Here is a 12,442-nt window from a genome sequence, read left to right as displayed (position 1 = left end):
GAGTGACTGAGTCCCATCTGCCCAGAATCTGGAATCAAGATTGCTGGGAGAAATACCAGCAACCTCACATATGTAGATGATACTATTTTAATGGCAGAAAGAGAAGAGGAACTAAAGAGCCTCTTGATGAAGGTGAAAGAGGAGAGTGAAAAAGCTGGTTTAAAACTCAACATTCAAAAAATGAAGGTCACGGCATCCGGTCCCATCATTTCGCGGCAAATAGAAGGGGAAAAAGTGGAAGCAGTGACAGATTTTATTTTCTTGGGTTCCAAAATCACTGTGAATGGTGACTGCAGCCATGAAATTAAAAGGCACTTGTTCCTTGGAAGAAAAGCTGTGACAAACCTGGACAGCATATTAAAAAGCAGAGATATCACTTTGCTGACAAATGTCAGTCAAACCTATAGTTTTTCCAGTAGTCATGTACGGTTGTGAATGCGGGACCGTACATAAAGAAGGGTGAGTGCCAAAGAACTGATGCTTTCAAACTGTGTTGCTGGAGAAGACTCTTGAGAGTCCCTTGGACAAGAGATCAAACCAGTCAGTCCTAAAGGAAAGCAACCCTCGATATTCATTGGAAGCACTGATGCTGAAGCTGAAGCTCCAATACTTTTGCTACCTGATGTGAAGACCCAACTCACTGGAAAAGACCCTGATGCTGGGAAAGATTGAGGGCAGGAGGAGAAGGGGGCAACAAAGGACGAGTTGGCATCATCGATTCAATGGACATGAGTTTGAGCAAACTCCAGGAAATGGTGAAGGACAGGGAAGCCTGGCATGCTGCAGTTCATGGGGTCACAAAGAGTCAGACAGGATGTAGCAAGTGAACAACAATCTCCCCATGGTCTGGATGAGGAAACTCCTCATGGCCCAGAGAGGGGACAACTTACCTATGGTCACATGGTTGGTTGGCATGAGCTAGGGCATGGCATCCAGGGGCAATCAGGCCTGTGCTCAAGCTCCAGACAGAGATCTTAAGGGTTGGCAAATATGGTCCAGGGGCCAAGTCTGGCTCACTGTGTGCCTTTTTTTTTTTTTTTTTTTTTACAGCCTGCCAGCTAAGGATGGATTTTACAGAAGACCATTTGCAACTGATTTGAGGAAAGGAAATGCTAACTTTGAACTCCAGTGAAGCAAAATATTACCCTTCTCCAAAAAAAAAGGGGGGAAAAAGAATTCTACTCTTCTCAGTAGTAGATCTGTATCACCAAAAACAAAATAAAAAAGTCCTTGATTCCTATTATTATATTTGAAATTTTGTCAATTGACAAAGAGTGGGAATTTGTGTTCTCCTGTATAACAGCTTTCATGTTGTCTCTTGGCCCCCAAAGCCTGAAGTAGTTATTCTTTACCCTACCTTTCTATTCCTCACCCTGCCTGGGGGCTCCCCAGACTCAACCAGTCTCAAGGCTGATAGCCCCCACCCAGCCTCCCGTTGTGGCTGGGGGAGCCAGACCATAGCACTGTGGACTCCCCACCCAGTGCTCACCCGATGCTCCCAGCCCTCCTTGCAGCACTGACCTTGGAACCCAGCTGTCGCACTGGGGATGTGTGCACCGTAGCCTCGGAGGCGTCCCGCCACTGGCTCTTGGCCCCCAGCTCCCCTGAGTACCACACTCTCTTTTCCAACCCCTTGCGAGAGCCAAGGCCAGCGTGGGTGGCTGAAATCTCCCCGGTAACAAGATCTGTACCCCACTTCCAGCCTCCTCCCCTAACCTACTGCCCCTCCTCCCTCACCCGCACCTGCGCTCTGGCCCCTCCTCCCGGCCCCTCCTCCCGGCCCCTCCCGCACCCCTACTCCTGCCCGCTCCTTGCCTGGCTCTCCATGTCACCATCTGTGGCACAATCCTTCTCTGTCACTCTCCCTGCCACCCCCTCCTTCCCTTCCTTCCTTCCCTGTGCTCTCTCCCTGCATCTCTCTCTGCATCCCTCCCTCTGGCCCCTTCTCTGCTCTTTTCTCCTCTTTTCTCTTCTCCTGTCACGCATTCCTCATCACTCCCCCTCATTCTGGCTTTCCACCCACTCGCCGTCTTCTCTCTCTGTCTCTCCCTGTCTTTCCACCTCCGACCGACCCCCGTTTCCCCTCTCTTTCTATTGGTTTCTTATAGTCCTCTGTTCCTCATTTCTCTTCTTTTCCTTGGGAGGGAGGTTTCTCCCTGCACCCCACCCCCAGCCTCCTGCCTGCAGACCCCCCATCTGTGTCCCTTCCCCCCACCACCCAGGACGTGTCCTGCAGTTGGGGGGGTGACGCACCAGGCGGTGGGAAGTCAGGGCCGGAGACCAGATGGGAGCGGCTCTGTGGGCAGACGTGGCTGTGGCCGCTGCAGGCGTAGGAGGGGGCCCGGTCCCGCCAGCAGTCTAGAAGTGGGCACTGTGTGGGGACCCCAGCTCAGGGGTGCTCAGGGACTCCTGGGGACTGGGCAGGGAGAGGGGACAGCAGAATGATAACCAGCCTGGCTGCAAGGAGGGAAGCCCTCGTCCCATGGGCAGGTAAGGAGGCTGGGGCCTGGATGGGGTCCCAGAGGGTGGGGTGCTGGAGCCCACCTTCTGCCCAGGATGAACTTGGGAGGCTGGGGCTGGGGGCTGGGAGAGGGTAGGAAGGTCTAGGGAGGAAGGAGGACTTCCTGTGACCTCTTGATGGACAGAAGGGGCCTGGGGCCTGGGGGGTGTGCTTTAATCTCGGAATCTCATATCATGACTCCAGAATCTTGGAATCACAAAACAGCAGTGTCGGAGCTGGACAAACCAGATGCCTCATGGCATTTAGCTTAAGTGCCAGCTTTCCTGAGCTCCCCTTCTGGACTTGGCACTGTGCTCAGCACACTCCCATTTAATCTTTACAACAACCCTGGAAGGTGGGTACATTCGTCTTCATTTTAATAGGAGGAAATTGAGGTCAGAGGTGGGAAGTGAGTTGTCCAAGGTCACACAGCAATTTGGCATCATTCCTTTGTGGCAGACCCTAAGTCCCCAACCTAGGGACTATGGACTTGTGGGCTGTGCTCCTGAGGGTCAGGTCTGAAGTGGGCACAGACCATCTGGGCCTCTTCCTGGGGGGCAGGCCCAGGGGAGCAGAGAGCAAGTAGAATGAGGAGTCAGCCAGGGACCATCAGCCTGTGTTGTCCAGGGCTGTTTCAGTCCTTGTTATCTCTCAGCCCAAGGCCTTCAGGGAAGCCTGCAGAACCAGGAGGCACTGACGGTTTAGTAATAGGCAGAGCTGGGCTCAACTTCTGGCCTCCCACTTACCAGATGAGTGACCTTGTACAACTTATCGAACTTCTCTGAACCTCAACTTCCTCCTCTCTAAAAACCCTCCCTCTTGGGCTTGGCGAGGATCTCATGATGTATGTTTGAGGCCTATCCCAGGAGCATCCTCCCACCTGGCTTTGAGTTCTACTTGCTGAACTTCTTGGTCTATTGACATCTGCGATGCCCTGGGTGCTGCCCTGGGTGCTGTGCTGGGTGCTAGGGTTACAAGTACAAATAACTCAGGGTCCTGTGCCTAAAAGCCAGCAATCTAGAAGGGAAGAGGGTGGGATATAGACAAACGGAGAATGATCTGGCATCCATGAGGGCTGTTCTGAATTGCTGCGGGGCTCAGGGCAGCCACTCACCCTCTCTGGACCCTTGTTCCCTCTGGAAAAGTCTTCCAAGGAGTCTGCCCCCGGTTCTCAGGCAAGCATGTGTCAAAGATAAACCAGACAGGGAGGAAAAGGCCCTCCTCTCCAAAGGATGAACCAGATCATGCACAGTACCCCAGCTCCTTAAAAGGCAGCATCTAAATTGCAGGTCTGACTTACACCCGAGGAAAGCTATAATTTCCTTGCTTCTGGCACTCTGGCCTGTTAAACTTTGACAGGGAAGATGCGCCCAGATAAAGGCGGAGGCAAGGAGTCTTCCAGGGGGGCCAGGGGCTCTGGGAGGGGCTGTTTAATTCTCCTGCACGAAGGCAGGGCCTGGCTGGTACACTGTGTTCCTGCCAAGGCCATGTGTGTTAGCACATATGTGTGTGTGTGTGGGTACACAGGTGTGTGTCTGGTCAGGAGATGCCATCCTCAGAGCTCACCCTCAAGCTTCCCCCAGGGCATCTGTCCCTGCAGCCTGGAAATTAGGTTTGCCTGGCTCACTGCTCCTCTGTTAGGAGCCTCCCTCCTCCAGCCCTGGGCTGTGATTGGCCACCTGACGGGGATGCTATAAAGAGGATCTGCACACAGGAGGTGAGGTGGATGGATTGGTGACGTAGAGCTCCCCAGCCAAGGAGGTCTGGACTCTTAAGTTCCCAGATTCACAATTCTGGGTCTAAGGGCTGATTCCAACATTCTGGAAATCTGAACTTCTTCAATTCAAAGACACAGAGTCTAAAAATCTATGACTCTACAAGTCAGTTCTACGACTCTAAAATTCAATTTTTAAGTCTCTAAGGGTCTAGGGATTTAGATCCATGATCTTAATAGTTCAAGAGCCTAAGGAGCAGTAAGGAGAGTTCTGAATAGGCTAGTAGGAAAGCTGGATGCCATCTGGTTTCCCTGACCAGTTATGATCCTAAAACAAGTGCCTTCTCTAGGCCTGGCCTGTCTGCTGGCCTGTGAAATGGATGGGTCGGGAGTTGGTGTAATGAATCCTCCCAGCTTTGCCCCTTCCCAACTGTGTGAGCCGAGCGCAAGGCCTTATTTGGTCCCTGTGTGTACTGTGGGGACAACTTAGTGCCTTCTTCATAAGACCCTATACGATGCTGCACATCACTGCTGAGCCTGGAGCCTGGCAGTCAGGGATCAGTCCCCAGGAACTGGCAGTACTGTTAAGATCCTATGAGCCCATCTTTCAGACTGCCCGTCAACTAGAGTCTGGGTGATGGCAGATTGAGGGCTCTCCTGAGGCTTGGAGGAGCAAGGAGGGGATGCTCTGAATGCAGTCGGCCTGGGGAAGCGTAAGGAGGAGCCAGGGCGAAGGGGTTCTTTCCCGTTTTTGGCATTGCCCTGCCTTCTCAGAGTCCTTGGAAAATCCAGGTCATCGTGCAAGGACAATCAGACATACTCACCCACCCAGAGGTGTCTGCTCTGAGTTGGGGTGCTTCCCCTTTGAAGGAGCTTTACATCTGAAAAGCTGTGTCAGGACAGGGCAGTGGGGACCATAGGTCCTGCTGAAGGCATTTCAGGTCCAGGGCTGGGCAGGCAAGGGGACACTGGAGGAAGTTTCCCCTGAGAGCTTTCTTTCTCCCTCGGGGTTTCCCTAGGGAGTCAGGGAAGCCAGCAGCCGAGCGACTTGGGGAAGGGGCATCATTTGGAAAAGGGAGAAGGTCCAGTCCCAGAGGAGGCTCTGGCCTTCAGTTCTGGCCTATAACTGGGTTTCCAGAGAGCCAGGGAGTCCTGCTGAGGAGGCGAGGGCATCCTAGGCCAGGGGCCCTACCCCAGCAGGGCCTGGATCCCCTCCGTCAGCAGTTCATCCTTTGTGTCGAGATTTGTCCACCCGGGGTTCCTCTGATTCACTCAGTGCCTCAGACACTGAGACAGAACTTGTGTGGAAGGGACACGGGAAAGGACCAGAGCTGAATATGAGCATCTCCACGCTTAAGGAGAGTCAAGTCCAGCAGGGACACCGGGAGGAGGCCTGGCTCCTCATAACACAGGAGAAGTGCAGTAAGAAGGTGCTCACAGAGTGGGTGGGGTGCTGGTTCCCACTGAGCCGCTGGGCAAGCTCTTACTCACACTTGAAGGCCTCCTTGAAGTGCCCTCTTCTCAGAGGAGCCCACCCCACTGGTACAGCGGGGAGCTGACTATTCTTGTCCTCACCTCCAGCATGTTATGAATTTCTCCACCATCAGTCAGCCGTGGGAGCAGGAGGGACAGCAGCTGCCCACCCCCCAAGTTCACAGTCCATCATCCTAGGCAGGGCCTTTGTGGGGGGCACAGTGGGATGGGCCAGGCCGAGAGGATCCTCAGGGGCTTTGATTTCCAGGGAAGGGGACACCTCTGAGTGTATGGTTCTTAACTGCATTCAGAATCTGAGGAATCGGATGAATGCGCTGGGCTCTGCCCAGAAAATACAAGGAGGCGTTGTTACCTTTCACCGGAGTTTGGCAGGGGGTGGGGGGTGGTTATGGATCTGCTGAAGTTCATCTAGAGACTTGGGCTCAGCGTTAAGGATGGGTGACATGCAGCAATGTTTTCAAGTGTGTGAGCTGAGATCTATTGGGGATGTCTTAGTCTGTCCGGCTTGCTCTAACAGAATACCATAGACTGGATGGTTTATACACAATGGAAATTCATTCCTCACCATTCTGGAGGTGGGGAAACCCAAAATCAAGGTGCCAGGAGATTCAGTATATGGTGGGGACCTGCTTCCTGGTTCCCAGCTGGCTGTTTTCTAGCTGTTTCCTCCCATGGCAGAAGGGATCTAGGACCTTTCTTCAAAAGAGCACTAATCCCATTCACGAAGACTCTACCCCTGTGTCCTAATCACCCCCCATTGCAGCTCTCCCTCCTAACATCATCGCACTGGAGGTTAGGGTTTTAACAAATCATTTAGGGGTGGGAAGGACACAGTCTATCTCAGAGTCTATCTCAGTGGGTGATCCACTTGGGTCTCTGCCAGTGAGGCAATCATATGTAGAAAGGGCACATATTATGTTATGGAAGAGTGTGACATCACTGAATTGCAATATAAAAGGCACTGTGTCAAAAGCATTTGAAAAGGGCTGGTATAGAGAAAAGGACCTATGTTGTCAGCAGCTGACTGAATGATCCACTCGCCCCTTTACTGAAACATTTGTGGAACACTCGTCCTGTGCACAGGGGAAGGGACCAGGCCACTGCTGGTCTTGCCCTCTGGAGCAAGCAAGCCCAAGTCCCCTGCTGCACCCCTATTATGTCATATAGGGTGTTCTCTTTACCTCTCTAAGATTCAGTTTTCTTGTCTGAGAAGTGGAGCTACCTTGCCAGCCTCCCTTGCTGGCCTGTGCAGAATGAATGAATGACTTGTCCAACTCTGGGCAGGTGCGCAGGGAGTCTCCAAGTTCAGTGTGATGGGGGAGGAGCTACGGAGAGAAAGTCATGCCCTGCCCTGACCAAGCTGTGTCCTCCCTCCTCCAGGCCAATAGCTGGCTGCTGACCCACCCTCTCTTGGCCATGAACACCCCTGGCTCCCTTTCACTGCTGCCTGTGACCTCGGAACCCGGGAACACCTCCTCAGCCTGGCCCCCAGATGCTGTCCTCGGAAATGTGTCCGCAGCATCAAGTGCGGCAGGGCTGGCTGTCAGCGGCATTCTGATCCCACTGGTCTACCTGGTGGTGTGCGTGGTGGGCCTGCTGGGCAACTCCCTGGTCATCTACGTGGTCCTGCGACAGACGGCCACCCCATCGGTCACCAACGTCTACATCCTCAACCTGGCACTGGCCGATGAGCTTTTCATGCTGGGGCTGCCCTTCCTGGCTGCCCAGAATGCTTTGTCCTACTGGCCCTTCGGCTCCCTCATGTGCCGCCTGGTCATGGCTGTGGATGGCATCAACCAGTTCACCAGCATCTTCTGCCTCACGGTCATGAGCGTGGACCGCTATTTGGCCGTGGTGCACCCCACCCGCTCAGCCCGCTGGCGCACGGCACCCGTGGCCCGCACAGTCAGTGCGGCTGTCTGGGTGGCGTCGGCCGTAGTGGTGCTGCCTGTGGTGGTCTTCTCGGGTGTGCCCCGTGGCATGAGCACCTGCCACATGCAGTGGCCCGAGCCGGCGGCTGCCTGGCGGGCTGGCTTCATCATCTACACGGCCGCGCTGGGCTTCTTTGGGCCGCTGCTGGTCATCTGCCTCTGCTACCTGCTTATCGTGGTCAAGGTGCGCTCCGCCGGGCGGCGGGTGCGGGCCCCCTCGTGCCAGCGGCGGCGGCATTCTGAGCGCAAGGTCACACGCATGGTGGTGGCCGTGGTGGCGCTCTTCGTCCTCTGCTGGATGCCCTTCTACGTGCTCAACATCATCAATGTGGTGTGCCCATTGCCCGAGGAGCCTGCCTTCTTCGGCCTCTATTTCCTGGTGGTGGCCCTGCCCTATGCCAACAGCTGTGCCAACCCCATCCTTTATGGCTTCCTCTCCTACCGCTTCAAGCAGGGCTTCCGAAGGGTCCTGCTGAGGCCCTCCCGCCGTGTGCAAAACCAGGAGCTTCCTGTGGGGCCTCCAGAGAAGACAGAGGAGGAAGAGGAGGCTGGAGACGGGGAGGACCGGCATGAGGGAGCAGGGAAGCAGGGGGACTGGGGGGAGATGAACGGCCGGGTCAACCAGATCATACAGCCAGGTCCCAGTGGGCAGGAGCAGCCTCCCAGCAGCACCACCAGCAAGGAGCGTCAGTTCCTACCCCAAGAACCCTTGGCTGGGGAGAAATCCGACACGCTGCACATCAGCTATCTCTAGGGGCCTGTGGAGGGCCAGCGTAGCCTGAGGAATGGGCAGAGACTGTGGGTGCGCCTAGGGTGTGCCACCCGAGGTAGCAGGGCCCGTGATGGAATATTTGGAGGCCTGGGCCCTTGCTGTGTGGCTTACTGTGTGACCTCAGATAGGTGGCTTCCCCCTCTCTGGGCCTTGTGTGACTCAGGGATGGGAGACAGCGGCCTGGATGAGCTCTATCTGATAAGTCTGGAGGGGCATCACCGCTGGGTGGATCTTCCTGAATAGGGTGAGGATAAGGGGAGGTGTGGAACTTCCCTGGTGGCTCAGGGGTAAAAAATCTGCCTGCAATGCAGGAGCCACAGGAGATGAGGGTTCGATCCCTGGGTCAGGAAGTTCTCCTGGAGGAGGGCATGGCAAGCCACTCCACTATTCTTGCCTGGAGAATCCCATGGACAGAGAAGCCTGGTGGGCTTCATTCCATAGGGTCGCAAAGAGTCAGACATGACTAAAGCGACTTAGCACGCACAGCACAAACAAGGGGAGAGGTACAGATGGGCTCTCCCCTTCAGAGACAGAGAATCCTGAATATTGGCCCTCAGAAGGATAAACCAAGGCCTTGGATTTCCTGGGCTTAGTCAGGTTCACAAAAGAGGGAGTGGAGCCCAGTATTCATAGGGGTCAATACTGCAGCCCCAAATGGGAGGAAGTCTCCCCTGGTAGGGAGAAGGGGTGTGAGACTGCCCAGGCCCCACATCAGCTCTGCTCCTCTTGCTGCAAGGCTGAGGGCCAGCCCTTCTCCTCTCTGGACCTCAGGTCTCACCTGCTGAACAACCCGATAACCTCCAGGCATTCTTGGTCCAGATGGTCAGTGCCGGGACTCCTGTGTTCCTGGACAAGAGAAGATGCAGATTTTCCAGGAAGCTAATTAAGTCCAGCTTCAGGGTTCCTGACTGCTTGGGTCCTTCTGAGGCTCTGAGTCTAATTTTGTCTTTGTAATGTTGTATTCCTTTTCTTAAACAAGGACCCCATATTGCACAGGCCCCCCAAAGGCTAGCTCAGGCCCTGTTGGGGGCAGCTTACCAACCTTCAAAGCATCTTGCTTTGTGTCCTATGGCTGGAAGGGGTCTCGGGGTTTTGAGGGCTCAGGAGCCTTCTCGTAGGAGAAATTCTCCCTGCTTCTCCCCTCTCATTAACTAAGGCAGGGACCTGGCCTGGGCAGACTGACACGGAAAGGCAGCACGTCTAAATAGAACTGAAAGGAAGAGGAATAAGAGGAGGAGGGAGAGGGGAAGAAAAAGGAGGAAGAGAAGGGGGAGGGGGGAGGAAGAAGAAGTGGAGGTCAGATCTGTCTCATGACCTTGGAGCCAACCTTGGCCCCCCTGGGCTAACCTCAGAGGCAACATCAATGAAATTGGGTTGCCAGTCAGTGCCTGGCCTGATCATACTCAAGGAAAGGATGCCATCAGGGTGGAAAAGTTAATGCCCTGAAAGGTATGGGGCCAGCAACCCCTGAGGCCTGCAGCACGCTGAAGTGTTGGGCCTTGATGGGAGCCTGGGGGCAGAGCTGAGAAGCAGGGCCTGGCTCCCCGGAGAGGTTGGGAGGAGTGGTGCAGCCCTGGCAGGCTGGGGAGCAGGCCTCCCGGTCTTTCACATTCCCCAGGTCCAGGTTGGAAAGGCTCAAGGAAGAAAAGACTGGAGGAGGCTAGAGGGAGACCATAGGGAGAGGCTCCTGTCCAAGGTTGGGCCTGGGCTGGCCTGGATTCCCTCCCCGAGATGACCCGTTAGAGCCACAGCGAGACAGATTCTGAGGAGGGTGGCACCTCTTGCTAAATCTCCCAAACCCCACCCTTCAGAAGGTAGGGGGTCCTCAGAGAAAATGTGGGAACCACAACCTGGGACACCTCCAGATCCTGTCCAGCCTTGACCTCTCTGGGCCTCAGTTTCCCCTTCATAAAATGGCAGTGGGTGTCCCAGTTTGCCTGCCTCCTGGGATTTGGGAAGAAAAAGAGTCATCTGGGGTAAACTGCCATGTACACTGCAGTGGGTGAGGCTGGGGCGTAACAGATTATAGAGTGGAGGCAGCCTCCTTCTTTCTCATGAAGTGGCTTCTCTGTCTTCCAGTCCTTGCGGGTAAGGACACTATAGGATACAAGGAAGGGAAGTTGAGGTTCAGAAGCCAAGAATCGGGGGGCAGGGCTTGGGGAAGAGTGAGGCCCCATCAAGGGGAAGGAAGTGTACAAAACTAGAGCTTGTACAGGGGTTGGAGGCTGGAGGCCCAGTCCTCATTCTAGGGCTCCCCTGAGGAGGGTCTGGGGTCTGAGGGAAGAAGATCCCTGGCATTCCAGCATCTCCTGCTTTCCTGATTCCTGGGGCAAGTGAGCCACTTCTACAAGGGTGCCTGAGAGGCCCTAAGGAAAATTCTGACCCAAACTCTTGTCAATAAAGTTGGTGACACGTGATGACCAGCCTGGGCCAACTGCTCTGACTAGCACTGTGTTTTAGATTGGTGTGCCTGAGTGGGGGTGTGGCCATGCATGCCTTTCAATCAGGATACTCCTTCTCTCCCGTCTCTCAGCTCTGCATGCCCAGGCCTCCTTGTGTATTGCCTTCCAGAGTCCTGGTCCTCCAGGAGTCGTGGAAGATGCTCCTGACAAACCTCAGCCTATATCCTTAGAGAGCTTGATCCAAAAGCAGTAAACCTACTCTTTTGCTGCGTCCAAATTTCAGACCTCGTGGAAGAGAGCTGATTGGTTCTAATTGGGTCACATGATGGCCATATGGGTAGATCACCAAAGACAAGGTGATAGAATGCCATGATTGGTCAGATGTGGGTCATAAGTCCATCTTTCCAGCTACAAAGAAGGTGGGACACTGTGATGGACAGTTTGGCCTGACCAGTGGGGTAGGAGTTAGGTCAGGGACAGACTCTCAATGGCAGGGAGAAATGACACAGGCAGCAACAATAGCAGGATGGAGGAGGAGTGTGTAAATACAGTGGAAGGGTATATAGTAGGTGCTCAGGCATCTTAGCCATATCCACGAGTGAAGGTGCATTGGGGTGAAACACAGGGCCTGCTGTGTGTGGCCGTTGTGCATGGGCTGGGAGCAGAGGGACTGCTGGTAGCCAAGGTTGTGTGGGCAGTGGGGCTTTGGCTAGGGTCACCTCTCTGAAGCCCATAGCCCTCCAGCTTCCCTGACTTCTTATGTGTCACTCACTACTTGTGCACACACATGTGCGTGTGGGAGGGGGAGTGTCCCACTAGCCTTGTGCTTCCAGGCAGGGTTCAAGCCTGATGTATCCATGTTCCCAGGGCCTAGCAATGCTGTGGGCCCTTCATAAGATGATTTGGGATAAATGAGTAAATGGGAGAAATTCCATTTCACAGTTCCAGGGGGAAATTTTCACACTGTTACTCTAGCTTCCTTTGGTTGGTACAATGTGGTTGTTGTTGTTCAGTCACTCAGTTGTGTCCTACTCTTTGCGACCCCATGGACTGCAGCATGCCAGGCTTCCCTGTCTATCACCAACTCCTGGAGTTGCTCAAACTCATGTCCTTTGAGTCAGTGATACCATCCAACCATCTCATCCTCTGTCATCCCCTTCTCCTCCTGCCTTTTATCTTTCCCAGCATCAGGGTCTTTTCCAGTGAGTCAGCTCTTGGCATCAGGTGGCCAAAGTACTGGAGCTTCAGCAACAGTCCTTCCAATGAATATTCAGGACTGATTTCCTTTAGGATTGACTGGCTTGATCTCCTTGCAGTCCAAGGGACTCTCAAGAGTCTTCTCCAGCATCACAGTACAAAAGCATCAATTCTTTGGTGCACTGTGGTGACCCTGAATAAATGCGGGAAGAATCGAGGGGGTAGAAAGAGTCATATGGGGGTTTGGGGTTAGAATCTGTGTCTTATGGGAACCACAGGGGCTATGGGTTCAGGGGAGGCTCTGGAGCTGTGAGCCCAAGCAGGTAGAAGGGTGGTGATGGTCCTCCCTGCCTGATTCCTTCTCTCCAGATGTCCAAGTTGCTCAAGACATCCAAGACCCAAGACCTTACCTTAAACTTGTCTCTCAGAGGC

General features: G+C 54.2%; 1 protein-coding gene across 2 annotated transcripts; it reads left to right on the top strand.

Moving 5' to 3' along the window:
- Positions 1-1,812: 1,812 nt before the first annotated feature.
- Positions 1,813-10,828, top strand: SSTR3 (somatostatin receptor 3). Of its 2 annotated transcripts, XM_086404028.1 has the most exons (2): positions 1,813-2,490; positions 7,089-10,828. In XM_086404028.1, the coding sequence occupies exon 2, from the start codon at positions 7,125-7,127 to the stop codon at positions 8,391-8,393; it is 1,269 nt and encodes a 422-aa protein (XP_086260154.1). In that variant the 5' UTR covers positions 1,813-2,490; positions 7,089-7,124; the 3' UTR covers positions 8,394-10,828. The 2 variants fall into 2 exon arrangements, with proteins under 2 accessions (XP_086260154.1, XP_086260153.1); XM_086404027.1 differs by lacking the exon at positions 1,813-2,490 and having other exon boundaries at positions 7,050-10,828.
- The last annotated feature ends 1,614 nt before the right edge of the window (positions 10,829-12,442 follow it).

The sequence above is a fragment of the Bos grunniens genome, chromosome 5 (assembly GCF_055505025.1).
Source record: "Bos grunniens cultivar Pamir isolate PY7600 chromosome 5, Bosgru_T2T1.0, whole genome shotgun sequence".
In the NCBI taxonomy this organism is placed as follows: Eukaryota; Metazoa; Chordata; class Mammalia; order Artiodactyla; family Bovidae; genus Bos; species Bos grunniens.
This window is presented reverse-complemented; position numbering and strand designations above follow the sequence as displayed.